The sequence below is a fragment of the Anthonomus grandis genome, chromosome 8, assembly GCF_022605725.1.
Source record: "Anthonomus grandis grandis chromosome 8, icAntGran1.3, whole genome shotgun sequence".
NCBI classification, from domain to species: Eukaryota; Metazoa; Arthropoda; class Insecta; order Coleoptera; family Curculionidae; genus Anthonomus; species Anthonomus grandis.
Genome location: NC_065553.1, coordinates 20,757,001 through 20,774,741, shown reverse-complemented (window position 1 = coordinate 20,774,741; position 17,741 = coordinate 20,757,001). Strand labels below are relative to the sequence as shown.

Here is a 17,741-nt window from a genome sequence, read left to right as displayed (position 1 = left end):
ATTATGGTTTGGATACATGTAATGTATCCAAACAATATCCAATAAATGTAATACATTGATTTGAGGTTGCGTGTTCTTTGTATCCATGTCTGTTTCTATCTTTATGTCTTTTATGTCGATAATAACCATTCAGTATTTTCAAATCATTTTGTTCACACAAATATATGAGTCTTTCCCCATTCTCATTCGTAACATCCTCTCAGAATTGTCCAACAGTCGTATTTTCTTTTCTTCTCCCTGTTCTTGCGATTCTATCTTCCAATATTATAATTTCTCTGGTTGTGCCAATATCTTGAATTTCAGTGTTAAGTTGTTCGTAGAATTTCTCTTTTATGGTAATGGGGGCATCTTCATTTACAGTACCATATACCCTATTATTGTGATTTTATGGCAATGGATGATTAGATTTACTTTAGTCAATCTGTGGTTTATTGGCTCCCATGATGTCACCGTAGGTTTGTCCGTATCCTAGTTGACACTCCTTGTTGAGGTCTTTTGTCCTTTGTTACTCTGCTGTAGAAATGGGCATAGTGTCCAGGATTTTCCGAATCACTTTCCTTCTTTTTTGTTTCTGTTAAGACTATATCGCTTCTCAGTTTTTGAATTTCTGACATCGCGTCATTTATTTGGTTGGCTAAGCCTTGTACATTCCATGTTCCAAAACTTCAGTCGTTTTCGTTTTTCCAATCTATACCGAGGCTTGTTGCTAGGTTTTTTAACATTTTTTGTGATTATCGAAGAGTTAACCCGATGCGTCAACCCCCAACCTGGAGGACCAGCGTTTATTCTCAGAGTAACGGTGGGTTGCTTTCACTTCAGGTAAGGATCCTCATCTTCCCCAACTAGGAGATTATTTAATGGCGGCAATACTCGACATGTCACGATGTTACTTTTCGTAGTTACGAAAAGAGAAAGAATTCAATTTTATAGATATAATAAAATTCATTTAAATAATGAAATACAAAAATTAAAAAATAACTTATTTCATTTAATTAATCAAACTTATTTCAATCCTATAGTCTTGTGTATAAATAAGAATTATTTAAATCATTTTCAAAAACAAAAACAAATTCATGTAAATAAAATAAATCTACGTTATAATAAAAATATAAATCAAGAAGTGTTAAACATAAATAACTACTAACTTCTAACTTCTACCTTTTCTGAAACCATAGTGGCAATCTGCAAAATAGTTATTTTGATTAAAATACTCAATAATTTGTATTGCCATTCATTTCTGCAAAATTTTTGAGAACAGAGGCAATAATGAGACTGACCTATATATTTTTTCAGGCAAGTTTGAATCACTCTTTTTAAAAATTGGAGTTATCAATGGATTCTTTAACAAAGCAGGACAAGTGTTCTCTTTTATACAGAAATTAATTAATTAATTCAATGGTATCATAATAAAACCCTTTACACTTTTATAAACGAGTTTAAATCTCCTGTAATCTTCTTTAAGACCCAAGTGAGCATATTGCCTGCTCAACTCACCCAGCAGAGTAAAATGCTCCCGCATGACCCTTAGTCTGTAAATGAACCAACTTATAGCCGATTTTCAGCGTGGAACGGTTCTTAGTTGGTATTTACCAATGCGTTTCTGCGATTCTGGTTTTAACCAAAATAGGGGAACACGTGACATCACGGATCAGCTGTTTGGCTATTTACCAATTATTACCCGGTTTTGAACTTGGGCTCTTTCTGTTATACAGTCCAGAAGAAGGCTAGGCTTAGATTGTAAAAAATTGATTGCGGATTGCGATATGGTGTGCGCCCTTTGTAAATTAAGAAAAATAAATACCAATTAGTTTTAAATTATCAAGGAGAACAAGTAGTAGTTAAGGTTGAGGACCTGGAAACGATAAGCAATTTGCTTGATGGTACCTATTTTAGAAATTTTATATTATGTTATATTTGTTACACATACATATTTTATATTCTGTTCAATTATTTCATAGTAAAGTATTAAGACGCTACTTTAAGTAAAAAAAAGTTAAATTAAAGGAGAGAACATTTCAAATAATTTATTTTAGATCCAATTATCCAACAAACAAGCACAATAGTTTATTTGAGAGAAAAGAGTGGCTAAGGCTCTGAAAAATCAAAAAATTCGACTTCATTTTTTAATCAAACAGAAAACAAAAACATAAACTCTTTGATTCCTAATAACCAATTCATTTCAGCGACTGTTTCTTTAGATCAGAATTTTTAAGTGGTGGGGGAACAATACGTCACCCTTGCCTGTCAAAGTTGTCAACCAAAAGAGTAACCGCGCTTCTTACCAATTCAACGCTGAAAATCGACTTATGTTATTGAATCTTGATCTGACCTAACACAATATGATTTCTTAAAGAATGACCACACATAAGCATTCCTTAAAAAATACATAAATCTTTCAAATTTTCTCTCCACATCCATGCCACAAACATCAACAAATTCCCAAGAACATACCTAGCTGAGTTATTGGACGACATACCTTCCTTTTTTGTAAAACTTCATACTTTTCACATTCAGAAGCAGAAGTTATGCTTATTTATAACCTGCAATTTCATGCAATTTCTTCAACTTCAATTGTATTTTATTTTTAATTATTGACTTATGTATATTACTGTAATTTTAACATGAATACAGAATTCGGATTTTACAGATTTCATAAACAAACTTGAGCCTACTAAATTGGTACCGCCATTAGATCTTGATCAGCTCGATAGCGAACCCAGAAGAGCATATAACGAAAAATCCTATAGGGACATAATGGAGCAACATCAGAAAGCTATTGAAGAATTCAGAAATCGTCCTGCCGATCATAAATTTGTACCTCCTGCGGATACGCGTATATCAGATCGGATCAGACAGAGACAACTTATGGGATTCCAGCCAGATTACTGTGATATTGTTTCTGAACCGTTTGTGGAACCGCAGGTAAAAATTATTTAATTTATAGCTGCACCAGTGGCCTTCTTTAACTTGCGAGGAAAAATGCCAATGCAAAAGAACATTTGATATATTAGGTTCATTTGTATTTACAGTAGAATTCCTCTTAACCGGTCACCTCGGACTGCATACCTGGCCGGTTGCTGTTTTGGCCGGTTAATCCGAAGGGTACTTATATATGTGTACATAATACATATTATATTATGCTCATTATCTATGTTATGTACATATGTATATGTATTGAAGAGAGTATTACACATATATATAAACATAATAAATATAAAATAATGGAGAAATATTCTTTATATAGTTATGTATTTCATATTTACATACATGAAGGTGCTACATCAACAAATATACATATGTATGTAAGTTTAATATAGTGATTTTCTTCTGTTTTTTAACCTTCAGTGAATTTCTGAATGCGATATCCCTCCATTTTCTAATCACCAAAACGTCTATTGCTGTTGACTCATGTTGCGGCTGGCAATGTATTTTAATGCAAGTTCCATTACATTTTTGGCTTCTTTATGAGAAATCGTTTTTTCCTCTTCAATGTCACTACTCTCATCATATTTCTCTGGTTCTTTGGTTGCTAAATCTATGATTTCTTCATCATTCAAAAATTCATTTTCAAGGTGATTGTCACAACTTATCATCCAATTTTCCACATCTTCTAGTTGCAATGCTTCGTTACCCGTTAACTTTTGAAGGTCTTGTAGAGTAGATTTGTTTTCTTCTTCTTCAGTACCTGCAATATTCGAGATCGCAACTAGATTCTCAACATCTGGCCAAAGTTTTCTCCAAGATTTAATAAACGTTGAAGAGAGCATTTCTTGAAATGCTGTAGCTAACATATAGATAACGTCTTTGATATTGATCTTTTTGATGACTTCTAAAAGACCTTTGTCTTCACTCTCCGAGTGTTGCAGAATTTCAGAAACAAGTTTACGCCTGTATCGTCTTTTTAAGCTTTCGATCACTCCTTGATCCATTGGTTGCACTAAGCTTGTCACATTAGGAGGAAGATAAACTAATCTTTATGTCATCTACATCACAGTCATGAAGGATGGGTTGGAGCATTATCTAACACTAGAACTGGTTTGATAGGCAAGTTAACACTTTTTAAATGTTTTTTAACTCTTAGAACAAACTCTGAATTAAACCACTCTTTAAACAGGTCTGAATTCATGCACGCTGATTTTTGTGACTTATAATAGCCCGGAAGGGACGATGGATTCAAGTTTTTGAATGCCCGTGGTTTAGCAAACTTGCCAATAACGAAAAGAGGAATTTTATGAGTTTCCGCTGCATTCGAACAAACGGCCACTGTAATACGTTCTTTGTTCTTTTTAAAGCCAGAGGCAGACTGTTCATGACTGCCTAGAAAAGTTTTTTCTGGTAACATTTTAATGTTTAGCCCAGTCTCGTCCATACTATAAACTTGTTCTGGAGATAATTCCTCTGTTTTAACCATTTCACCAAAATTAGTCTTGAATTCTGTCGCACCTGAAGTATCAGCAGACAGTTTTTCTCCACTTACATGTGCGAAATGAATTCCGTGTCGCTTTTTCCATCGATTAAGCCAACCATCACTTGCCACAAATTCGCCTCCATTATTAATCTTCTGGTGGATAGCCAGAGCTTTTTCTTTCAAAATTGGACCGCCAATCGGTGTACCTCTTCGACGTTCCTGAAGAAACCAGATCCACAAAGCTTCATCGACGACCTCGCAAATCGATTTTTTTTCTCGTACAACGGCTGCCCAGATTCTTATCAGATTCCATTTTCGAACAAAACTCCTCAATCGAATGCCTATCTCTTCGCCAGTCATTTACAGTGCTTTTTCCAACATTAAATTCTGCACAGATTTTCGCCACAGATTCAACATTATCAATCCGCTTTAACACTTTTAAACGTGTATCCATCGAAAACACAATTCTTTTGCACTTTGCACTCATTGTCAAGGAAATAGTTATGTTTTGTATGTACCCACAGCAAGAACAAACCAAACTGATCAAAACGACAAAATAATCCTATCCAACATCTCTCCGTAATAACGGGGAAATCCCAGCCGAATCGCCTCGCCGGTGAATTTCTTGGAAAATATTGCGTTGCGTTCGGCTGTTGTAAACAGGCCGGTTAATCCGTCGACCGGTTAATGCGAAGCCGGTTAAGAGGAATTATACTGTACTTAAATTCTTCTTTTTAAGGCATCAAACAACAATTTCACCTCAGAACGTTTTACTTATGTGCCAAGTAAAGCCACTACAAATAACACTAATAACGGAGAATGCATTTGCACAAAATTCCATAAGTCATGCCCTTGTATGCCTAAAAGTGATGAAAATAAAGTGACGGCCGCTGTACAGACCGATGATGGCATAGGATACAAACCGAGTTGTAAATGTGGCCCAAAGAAAGACTTTAAAACTAAGAGGAAATCGGCATTTGAAAGTGGAGACTCACAAATCAGGTAAGAAGACTTCCAAGTCTTAATTTCCTAACGTTAATTACAACGTCGGCCACAATATCTTACTACTTAAATTAAGATCCTATGGTGTAAGTGATCCATTATTATCTTGGTTCTGCAAAACGAAAACCAACCGTGAAAATAGGTGCCTATCAATCAAGAGACATAGAAGTTATCTCTAATGTGCCCCAAAGATCGCATATGGCTCTATTTCTCTTTGCGTTGTTTAATAGCCACATCCCAATTCATTTTAAAAATTCATTATGCTTACAATTTGCAGACGATCTGCAGTATTTGAAAAGGATATCTAATGAACTGCAGACAGATATTTCTGAACTACATAACTGGTGTACAGACAACAGAATAGACCGAAATCTTACAAAATGGAAAAATCATAACATTTTCGACAAACAAAACCAGCTTAAATTTTCAAACAATCTGAATAATGTTGAGATAATAAGGGTAAATCTAAAGATCTTGGTGTGTTGTTTAATTCTAAATTTATTAATTTATTTATGGGACAAATTTCAATCAAATACCAGACAAAGTAACTACCTACATTAATAATATGACAGAGTACTTAAAACATAAGCTATAAAATACAAAAATAATCTTTATCACATGCCTAACAGTATAATCATAATACATTACATTTAACAAAACTGAGTATCAACTAAATCAATACTTTTCAAGGAACACTCCTAATCAAACTCACAAATGACTCGTAAGGCAAAGAAGAGGTCAACATCTATAGGAAGAGAATTTGCTAATTTAGAAGATCTTGAAATGAATGAGTTTAAGCTCGGATTAGTGCGCCTATAGGGTTGAATAAACGTTTGAACATATCTCATTTCTTTTGTCAGAAAAGTAAATCCTAAGCTAATTATATTTCCACACTTAAATGTTCTTAAGTACATGATCTGAGCCCCATCAAATACATTTCATGATCTCTGGGGAATCCTAACATACTTCATTTACCTTATTTACTTCTGGTTGTGTAGTCTAATTAGCAGTTAGAACATGCAATTTTTCCTGGTTTACAACAAATGGTTCCCACAGCTGTTGAATTGTTGATCAGGATGAAAACAAATCATCCTTGTAATCATTCTAGGTACACAAAACAAAGGTCACACAGGCAAAACATATATGAAGTTATGATATTTTTATCAGTTTTATTCACCAAAGAACTAGAAAAACTTAGAAAAAACTAGAAGCCAACAGGAGAGGACTATCCACTAGAGAATTCATAAGTTTAAAAAACATTTTTAAATCAACTTCATCGCTTCTAGCTCTCAGAGTGGGCAAAGAAAAGCGTTTATGAAGAGTTCCATAGTCATAATGAAAGCCCTCGAGAGGCATAATATCAGACTTAAAAGCCATAAAACGTAAAAACTTTCTTTGTACCTGTTCAATTGTGTGAATATGATAAGTATGAGTAGGATTGCATATATAGGAACAGTACTTAATAATAGGTCTTCTTAAGGAACAATATATTTGTCTCACAGATAAAAGATCAATAAAATCAACAGTACAACGTTTCACAAATCCTAACATCCTTAGAGCCTTGGATATCATTTCTTCAATGTGCTCTACAAAAGATAGTAAGCGATCAGTTGTAACTCCCAATTTCATAATAGAGGGCACTCCACTCAATGAGGAGTTGATACTCAAAAATCAAATTGTTTTCCTTCTTTGAGAAACAGAAAAAAAGGTACTTGTAGATGTGTTCAATTTCATGCCATTAGATTAACACCACAACTCGAGCCTTTCCTAATCAGCCTGCAGTCAGCGGCAGTCATGAAGGGATGACTCAGACATAAAGCACTTCATGTTTCAAGGTCATCAGCAAAACAAAGAGCTCTTGAGTTTTTCTTTATTAATGGCATTTCGAAGAAGACACTTAGAAATGCCATTCATAAACGCATTGAACAAAATGGGAACCCTGAAGAACACCTGAAGGCACAGTAATTTCTTTAGATTTGAAATTGTGTACCCTTACTATTTGAGTGTGAACTTTAAGGTAACTCTGAGTCCACATTAACATACTATCGCCAATACCAGCAGCTTCCAATTTCTGAATTAAAATAGTATGATTCGCCCTCTCGAATGCTCTTGTAAGTACCAGCGGACAAAGCAGTATGAAGAAACATGCTATGTCTTTATTTAATACGCCTGATAGTTTAGATTTGTTTCCACATAGAAGTAAATATTATTTTAGGTCTGATACATTCGCCATTCAAAAATCAATTGGCAAACCATCGTCCAAAGAGATTCCAGCTAAACCACCGGTTCGATTGAAAGATATGGAAACGATGACCAGCAGTAAATCAGTGGGAAAAATAAAAGATATTGAAAGTAAACTTTTGAAGCAACAAAGTGGCGAAAGTAGCAGAATACGTCACTACGATTTTCCGAATAGATTCGAGAAAGAAACCGCGTCTACCTCACAAGTTGAAAGACTTGGACCCGAAAGCGTTGAGGTAAGATGTAGTTTTTATCAGCGGCCTTTAATTTATCATTTTTCAGATTTTTTTTTTGATTAGCGCAAAATAACCTAAGAAATTCTCTTTAAACAAAACCTTTTCAAAAGGTGAATTCCAGGCAGTTGACCCATATATTGACTAATGCACTAGCAAGTCTATGAGTCAGTATAACACCTCTAACTAGTGGAACTTATGATTCAAAGTTGTTTGTTTCTTTGTATAAGATGAAGTAGATTAAGAGAATAATCATACTGGCAATTTGTTCTTTTATATAAAAAAATTAAAATTTTATTAACATATTCGGGTAGTATCTCAAGTAATATTTAAAAAAATTATTTTACAAACTTTGTTTTTTCTTTAAAAAATCGCTTTATTAATTCCAAAAAGATACATGTAATGATTTTATCTTAGGAATCAGCTTACTACTTAAAATCTCTGTGGACATTTCTTATATCAACAGATTTTTAATCCGATATTGCATTTTTGGTCTGTACAATTTATTCTTCTGCCTAGTGGAGTAAGAATGTTTGAGTAAGAAACTATTCACATTAACAAATTTAATAGACGGATCCTTGATTTTATTTATAATATGATCTACATAAAGAAGTAATTTGAATTTATGAATGTTGTCCATGATTTCATGCTTTACCCCAAAAACTTATTAAGTAATGTAAATGACTGTAAATATGTGCATAATATAATTATTTACGTATTTTCTTTTTAAGTAAGTACCTCTTCCTCATATTCCTACAAAGGGTAATATTTTGGTCCTAATACTAATAATATGCATGCATGTTCCTAGACAATGAACTTTCAATTAATAAACCTAAGTGTTTAACAACTGATGCATTTTTAAGTGTTTGGTTACCAAATAAAATTGTCTCATTATTATTTACATTTTTCTTCCCTATCATCATATAGCATTATTTATCAGTGTTTAGCGTCAATTTCCGCGATCTTAACCATTCACTAACTTTAGCCAAATGATATGGCTAAATTTATGTCTATAGTATTACGAACAAAATATACTAAAATTGTATCATCTACATATAACTTAATTTGATCATTTAACCTATGATAACATAAGGAATTTGTATATACAGGATAACAATTTAAAAACTTGAAATGGCCACATATTAGGAACGCTGAAAACAGTTTCTATAAAACATGCAAAAAAAGCATTTTATGTCACAATTTGCCTTTTTTGGATAGGGTGAGTTACACCCCTAAAATCTTAAATAGAAAGAGTGGGTTGAGTGATACATCATCTTAAAGCCCTTGAAAAATGCTTTCCTCTGATACCGTAGAAAGCCACATTTCAGAAAGTTTGTAAAGTTTATATTGCCTTAAGTAAATTATTAAAATGGAATGTTCAGTATTATGTTGTTTATTTTTTTTTAGATGAATATCCTCTCTCATTCCATTTTTTAGCAGTGTGTTTTTTTTTGTAAAGTTTTTTTTGTCCATTATGCAGTTTTGTTTACCCCTATAAAAATAAGATTTAATTAATACAAGTTTGACTTACTATTATATCAATCCCTAAACAGTGTTTTTTATTTTTAGATTTTTTTTAGTCTTGATCAATATAATTTTACAATAGACGTTATTGTATTGAAATATTTCAATATACGTTGGGAAACTAATGAGAAATATATGGGTAACTAACTAAATGAGAACTTCCATAGTATAATTAAACAACATGGTCTGATTCAAATCATAAATAAATACACGCGAATCAATTTAAATTAAAGGCTCAATTAATAAATAAATAGTTATATAGTTAATATAATTTTACATATTTTTTTTCTGCAACTTAAAAAGTAGTCTTGATAATCAAATTCAAATTTATTAAGGCAAATAACATTACAAGAATAATGGTAATACAGTAAATGGCATCTATATACAAGGATATCTGTATGCGTCTCATAGATTGCAAAAATTTGGTAATTTTCATAAAAAAAAAGAAAAAATACCCAAACTATCCTATACAATATTAATATAAATATCTAGTTATTACATAATATAACAATGGTTTTGTCTATGCTAAAACTAATTTATCATAAAAGGTTTAATTGTTATTCTAAGATCCTAGTTTAGGTAATTAAGTCCGTAACAGAACCCCAGAATGAAAGGGATTAACAAAAAGAATTTCTAGCTTACAAATTTGAGGCATTAAATTTTTTTATGGATTTAATTTGCTTTATTTCATTGGGCAGTAGGTTATAAAATTTTGGACCCGAGAATAAAATGGTTTCCTACCTTAAGGTTTGGTTTCAGTATGATTATATTTTAATTTAAATTGCACCTAGTTTTATAATGATTGATAAATGTTTGCTTACAGTAATGCCTATAAATATAGGAACAGCAAGTTGAGAGGAAAATTGTCTTAATGTCGCTTATTTCATCATTACACAGTTTATTAGTTGAAACAGTCTAGGTTTTTTAAACATTTTTAATATTATTGACTTCTGTTTTTAAAATCTCAATGCTGTTTTCATATACTGCACCCACAGTAATATTCCATACATTATAAGTGGTTCAATCAATGTTCTATATGTCAAACTCAATATTTTTCTTGAAGGAATTTCCCTAAGAATATGAAACTTATGTATTAATACTCTAGTTTTTTTTTAATATATAACTGATCCCATTTTAAATTTTTATCTATATAAAGGGTGACCCATAAATAACGGTAAATAATTTAACAACAGATTCCTTGAAAAAAAAATAATGAGTTTAAGTTAAATTTGCCTAGTCTGAAAGGCAAAGATAGCCAAGATACAGGGTGATAAACCTAATGTATTTTTTTTTAATTATAGCCTTAAATTTAGCATTTATTTTTCATTTTTAACAAAATTTGGATAATAACTTTTTTTTAATATGGCAAATCTTAAAATTAACCTTTTTTTAAGTCACAGAGGGCGCCACCAGCAGCATTTTTGTCTTGGCATAATTTAATTTTATATTTAAAATATGTATTGTGCAACCTGTTTTGCTAAAAAAAAGGTACACTTCAAATGAAATAAAATAAAGCGCTGATAAAACCAAAAGCTAAAAAAAGACACAATGAAACTTATACCAGTAGGATCATTATTATCATTATTATATACTTCCATATCATAATAGGGTCTTACAACAAGCAATTTCCTGACTATTTAGTTTAAAGTATTACTCTCTGTATATTCATAAACCCTTGACAAGGTTAACCTTTTGTGGACCATTTGTTTAATCCGACATTTTAATCCTAAATTTTATTTTATCGTATTTTGTTGAATAAACGTATTATTGAAATGAAGTGAACATAATTTTTATTTAGCACTTGGCTACTTATATATACATAACAAAAAATATTAATGTTGATTGCGTAAACAAACAGTTTTTTACTAAATATATGTTCATTTAGTGCATTTTTTACTATATCGGGCAACTTATTAAAAAGGCAAATTCCTCAGTAAAACAAAGTTTTTTTGTAATGCTGATGTTCTTACCTGCTCAATATTAAAGCTTTGTTTAGATGGAATGTTATTATTATCGAACTGCAGGCTTCTTTTAAGATCAACACTGAGATACTCTGGCATTAAATTATTGTCAGTTTTATATAACATAGAAAAATTTGCCTTTTTTATATCTTACTCTTCATTTAGCCAATTTAAAGTGTTTAACATGCCTTTAATCGACATATATTTATTACAATTCAATAATACACGATTTTTTTTTATTTTGCTGTGTTAGTAGTTTATGTACTTCTTCTCTGTTACAAGAAATCAATAATGAACTGCAATAAATAAAGTGAGGTTATAGTTTTATAAATTAATATTTTGAACCACCTAGAAGCATATATTTGGGTGTAGTCTTGGACTCGCAATTAATCTCTTCAATACATGTAAATTATTTGGGTACATAAATAGGGAAAAAGTAGAGGGTTTTTTAGTATATTTCACTGGCTGATGCTTGTGAAATCTGAAATGCATATCATAATATGCTTCTAGTGAAATATACTAAAAAACCCTCTACTTTTTCCCTATTTATGTACACACATAATTTACATATATTGAAAAGGTTAAGTGCGAGTCCAAGACTACACCCAAATATTTAATTTCATTAACAAACTTTACAGGGGAACTATTTATAAATAAAGATAATCTTAAATCAAAAAAATTTACAATTCGTCGCTGAACCTACTACTATACATTTAGTCTTTAAAGAATTACACTATTTAATAAATTTACAGTTTCTTATAATCGTTTTTAGAGACAGATATGAGGGTATGCAAATAAGTGTATAAAACAATTCTTTAATATCTTATTTAGATCGTTTATATAGACATTAAGTAATAGGAGTCCCAAGCAAACTTCCTTGAGGTACACCCAGTAAACTTTCCGTTTTTTGGGGCACTTTAGGTCCTATTTTTCTCCTTTGAAACCTATCCGTCAGATAATTATCAATCCAACTTAAAACATAATCAGTAATCCCATGAAGTTCTATTTTATTTAAGAATTTTACGATCAATAGTTTCGAATGTACGCTTAAGATCGACAAATACACCAATAGGTATTTAACCATTGTTGATTTTCTCTCCAATTTGCATAAACATGGATTGCTGATTCACAAAAGTGTCGAGTTAAATCCTGATTGTCCCTCATACTACAGATAATTTTTTTCAAGATATTTTCTTAACTGATTACAACTAATAGTTTCTAAAATCTTAATCTACAGTTGGTAGGAGATTTATACGCCTAACATCTGAAGGGACAGTTGGTTTATTCACTTTGGGAATTGGAATTATAAGACTAATTTTTAAGTCATGAGGTACCTTCACAGTGTGTATTGAAGTATTAATTAGATATAATAAAGGATATCCATTCACCCCGAATAGTTGTTTTACAAGTTTAACATTTACACAATCAGCACTTAATTTTTTTACCATACACAAATTTATTTATATTATCATTAAATGCCTTGGGAAAGTCAGCGTAAATTACTTCAATCTTATAAGGATTAGACAAAATTCTTCAATAGGAAACACGATTTTGTTACTTTATCAAGCTTAAAGCAGTTAATTTGAATAATGATTTCGAAAATTTTGGAAACAAGGGAAGTTCGAGAGATTCCTTTGATCAAAGCGATCTCAACATTTTTGTCATGTCTTTCAGGCAGTTGAAATCATTTTTAGGTTCTCTCTTGTTTCCTTCCGGTCTGTTGGAAATATTTCTTGAATGTCGTTATTTTTCCATAGGCTATTCCCGATACAAATTCCGAGGCGGAATGGCACGAAAACATGAAAAAACGTGACAAAGAAGCCCAAATGCGTGGACGTAAAGCGATGGAAAAGCAACGGGTTCAACGAGAGTACGAGGAACTAATGCAGAAACTGCCCATGTTACAAAGAAAAGAGCATATCGCCCAAATAGGGAGTGACAAGCCCCGATACCATATGTCCGAAGAACGACTGAGAGAGAGGGAAAAAGAGCGACAAAACCGTTTGGAAAACGCTTACGCCAAAGTGTTACAACCGAAAATTGTCACTCTGCCTTCACGAAAACCTGAGATTCCGAAAAGTAACGAACCGTTTGAGATTATCGATGGTAATGATAGTTTTCTTTTATGTATATCGTATGTATCTTATTAGTGCACTTTATTCCTGTTTGAATAACATTATATCGCTGAATAATTATTAGGTGACGATTCAAGAACCTTAAACTTGGGACAATGGGAACCTGCGTCCAAGCCAAGAACCATGTTCTCAGCCGAAGAAGTGCAGGAAATCATTAAGGCGTTCACCCTTCAAAAGCCGGAGGATCGAAAGTCAAAACTGAAACAATTATTGAAAAGCTTAAAGTTACAAAAGGAGCAGCTGATTAACGAAATCCGCGCCTTACCGAACGACGATAGCATTAACGCCCTGATTAGCGATTTGAATTCATTTAGCGATAGCGACACTAAACATAAGTAGGTAAATGGGTTGAAAATTTGATTTAGTAACGAAAGTATGTTTTAGACCTTCCAAAGGTAAGCAGAAAAAAAGACAACACGAGGAAAGCGACAGCAGCTCAAACTCTATCGAAAAGAAAGGGAGAAGACATAAGGACAAACATAGCAGGTCACCGCGAAAGAAAATTAAAAAACCGAGGGTTCTTGTGTTGCAAAATATGAGCACCCAAACCACGCCGAATGCTAAAGATAAGTCGTCTTCCTCCAGTGAATTGCTTGTAAGATTTTTAATAACTGTTTAAATTTTGTCATTTGTGCTGCCTATTAAGTGTTTTCTTTCTGATTTTATAGCGGGTTTTCAAAAAATATCCTAAATCGAAATTGAGTCGTTAAGTAGCTTAGTTTACTCCATTTTTTCTAATATTGAATAAATTTTGGGACCAGGAGCCGGTATGGCCGAAAATAGGGTAAAAATGGATTTTTTCACATTCTACCACGTTTCGTTGTTTGGTAATGGCCAGAATCAATTTCAAATTATTTGTTTCTTGCGTAGTTATTATCTCTACAAATAAGAGGAGGCATTCTGTGGCTATTCTAAACGAATCTTGAAACCAAAAGGGGTTTGTATGGCTGAAACTGGGGTAAAAGTTCACTTTTTCGAATTCTACCGCACATTATAATCTTTACAGACGAAATGAATTATTCTAGTAATATTCTATAGCGTTCATCAACGAGTCTTGGGGTTAGGAGTCTCTATGCCCAAGAATGGAGGTAAAAGTTAATTTCTATGCATTTAACTGCTTTTCACTCTTTGGTAATTTCCAGATTAAAATTAGGGTTTTCTTGCGTAATTTTGATACTTAATATAAATAAGAGATATCATTTCAACGAAAACTGGCATAGCTACCCAAATCCCTAATCCAGAAACATGTTTTTTACCCTCAAAACAATCATTAAAAACTTCCCTATTCTAATGTAAAAGAAATATGAACATATTTAAATTACTTCTGAAGTTACGCCTATGTTAATTAAGGAATAAAAAATTCTTGGTTAACCAAATTACCTGTAACTCAGAAAGCCTTTGGAGAATAAAAAACGTTTATATAAAATAACAATGGGTAAGAAATGCCTCTTTTCTGACTGAAACCGTTTTAAGAAGATTCGTATCATTTCGTGAAAATATTCTTATGAATAGTGAAAATCTCTTAAGAAGATGAGGAAAAAAGACCCTCCAACCAAAACTAGCATAGCTAACCAAATCCTTAATGCAGATGCATCATATTTTTACCCTCAAATCAACCCTTAGGAACTCCTCTATATTATGGTAAAACAAATATGAAAATATTTCAATTAGTTCCGAAGTTATCTCCCAAAGAGTCAGCTACTAAACAAAAACTTTGATAATGCAATTTGAGTTTCAAAATTTCAAATTTGGTGGCCTTTGGACCTTGATTCACAAAATTGCCTCTAACTCGGAGAGTTTTTGAGGTACAAGAATTATTCTGATATCAAATGTCAGGTCAATATTATTGGGAAATATCGTTCTTTCAATATTCTTATTATTTCGTAAAAAGATTTACAAGAATAATGACATTTTCTTAAGAACATAAGTGCTACAACTAAAACTGATCTAACTACCTAAATCTTTAACCTAAAATCAGGATTTTACCCTCAAATCCATCCTCAGAAAGCTTTCTATACGAATGTGAACGATATCATAATTACTTTTGAAGTTATGCTTGAACATTTCCATTAAAGAATAAAAAATTTGTATAGAAAAACTTGGGTAACCAAATTGTCTGTAACTGAAAAAACCTTTGAAGTACAAAGAACTCTCTTATATTATTAGGAATTCTTCTTATATGAAACCATTGGGCAAGAAATGCTCTTTCTTTGACTAAAACCTTTTTAAGAAAATTCGTATTATTTCGTGGAAATATTCCTATGAATAGTGAAAATTTTATAAGAATATGAAAAAATACGCCTCAACCAAAACTAGCATACCTACTCAAATCAAATCAACCCTTTGGAACTGCCCTATAATATGGTTAAAAAAACATGAAAAATATTTTGAGTAGTTCCGGAATTATGCTCAAAATATACCAGCTAATAAATAAAAACCTTGATGCTACAATTGGAGTTTCAAACCCTCAAATTCGTTGGCCTTTGGAACTTAATTTACAAAATTGGCTCTAACTCAAAGAGTTTTTGAGGTACGAGAATAGTTCTGATACTAAATTATTTAATTTATTGGGAAAGAATCATTTTTTTTATTATCAAGCTCTTTTTAGGAATATTCCTATATTATTTTGTAAAAACATTCCCAAAAATAATGACACTTCGTTAAGAAAATAAGTACAATCAAAACTGATTTTGATTGTACTTTGATTTTGGATTAAACTTCCAGTTTAATCCAAAATCAGGATTTTACCCTCGAATCTATCCTCAAAAAGCTTCCTATTAGTAAATTCGATACGGGGGGGTATACCCGAAAAATGAAAAAACCCAATTTTTGAAGGTCGATATCTCGGCTTCTATCGGAGCTATCAGAAAAATTCCAACGGTTTTGTCTTAGTTTCGTCATTCTGAATCCAACGAGATCATTTGCAAGGTCGTAGCTTTTATGATAGCCGAGATATGGCATTTTTGATGCCCATTTTTGGCCTCAAAAACGGACGTCGAAAACGACTTTTTCAGGATATTCAAAGTGCTCTCATTCCCTTAGTTCAGCTCGGATCCCGTTATAACCCGGTGTTTTCGTAATCTAGATGATCAGAATAAGACTCTGGTATACTTAGTTTGATTTCGAAAAAAATCAATTTTTGGTGAAAAAAATCGATACGGGGGGGTATACCCGAAAAATGAAAAAACCCAAAATTTGAAGGTCGATATCTCGGCTTCTATTGGAGCTATCGGGAAAATTCCAACGGTTTTGTCTTAGTTTCGTCATTCTGAACCCAACGAAACTATTTGCAAGGTCGTAGCTTTTATGATAGCCGAGATATAACATTTTTGATGCCCATTTTTGGCCTCAAAAACGGACGTCGAAAACGACTTTTTCAGGATTTTCAAAGTGCTCTCATTCCCTTAGTTCTGCTCGGATCCTGTTATAACCCGGTGTTTTCGTAATCTAGGTGACCCAAATAAGACGCTGGTATACTTAGTTTGATTTCGCAAAAATCAATTTTTAGTGAAAAAATTCGATACGGGGGGGTATACCCGAAAAATGAAAAAACCCAAACTTTGAAGGTCGATATCTCGGCTTCTATGGGAGCTATCGGGAAAATTCCAACGGTTTTGTCTTAGTTTCGTCATTCTGAATCCAACGAGATCATTTGCAAGGTCGTAGCTTTTATGATAGCCGAGATATGGCATTTTTGATGCCCATTTTTGGCCTCAAAAACGAACGTCGAAAACGACTTTTTCAGGATTTTCAAAGTGCTCTTATTCCCTTAGTTCTGCTCGGATCCTGTTATAACCCGGTGTATTCGGAATCTAGGTGACCCAAATAAGACGCTGGTATACTTAGTTTGATTTCGAAAAAATCAATTTTTGGTGAAAAATTCGATACGGGGGGGTATACCCGAAAAATGAAAAAACCCAAACTTTGAAGGTCGATATCTTGGCTTCTATGGGAGCTATCGGGAAAATTCCAACGGTTTTGTCTTAGTTTCGTCATTCTGAATCCAACGAGATCATCCGCAAGGTCGTAGTTTTTATGATAGCCGAGATATGGCATTTTTGATGCCTATTTTTGTTATTTCTTAGTTCTGCTCGGATTCCTTATATTAACATTATTTTTATTATTTTGATTATTCAACAGTAATACCGCTGCATAAAAATAGATTTGAAGACGACGTCAATAATTACAGACCGATGTCACTCATGTCAAATATCTCCAAAACCATTAGAAAAATAAT

The 17,741-nt window shown here is 32.6% G+C and overlaps 1 protein-coding gene across 2 annotated transcripts in view; it reads left to right on the top strand.

Annotated features, from left to right (window-relative positions):
• The window catches only part of LOC126739385 (uncharacterized), a 51,764-nt gene that overhangs the window by 6,320 nt on the left and 27,703 nt on the right, over window positions 1-17,741 (top strand). For both annotated transcript variants that reach the window (XM_050445043.1, XM_050445042.1), the window contains exons 4-9: window positions 2,648-2,922; window positions 5,148-5,410; window positions 7,626-7,887; window positions 13,127-13,475; window positions 13,569-13,839; window positions 13,889-14,099. In XM_050445043.1, the coding sequence (XP_050301000.1) occupies window positions 2,648-2,922; window positions 5,148-5,410; window positions 7,626-7,887; window positions 13,127-13,475; window positions 13,569-13,839; window positions 13,889-14,099 (1,631 nt within the window). The remainder of the gene's footprint in view (window positions 1-2,647; window positions 2,923-5,147; window positions 5,411-7,625; window positions 7,888-13,126; window positions 13,476-13,568; window positions 13,840-13,888; window positions 14,100-17,741) is intronic.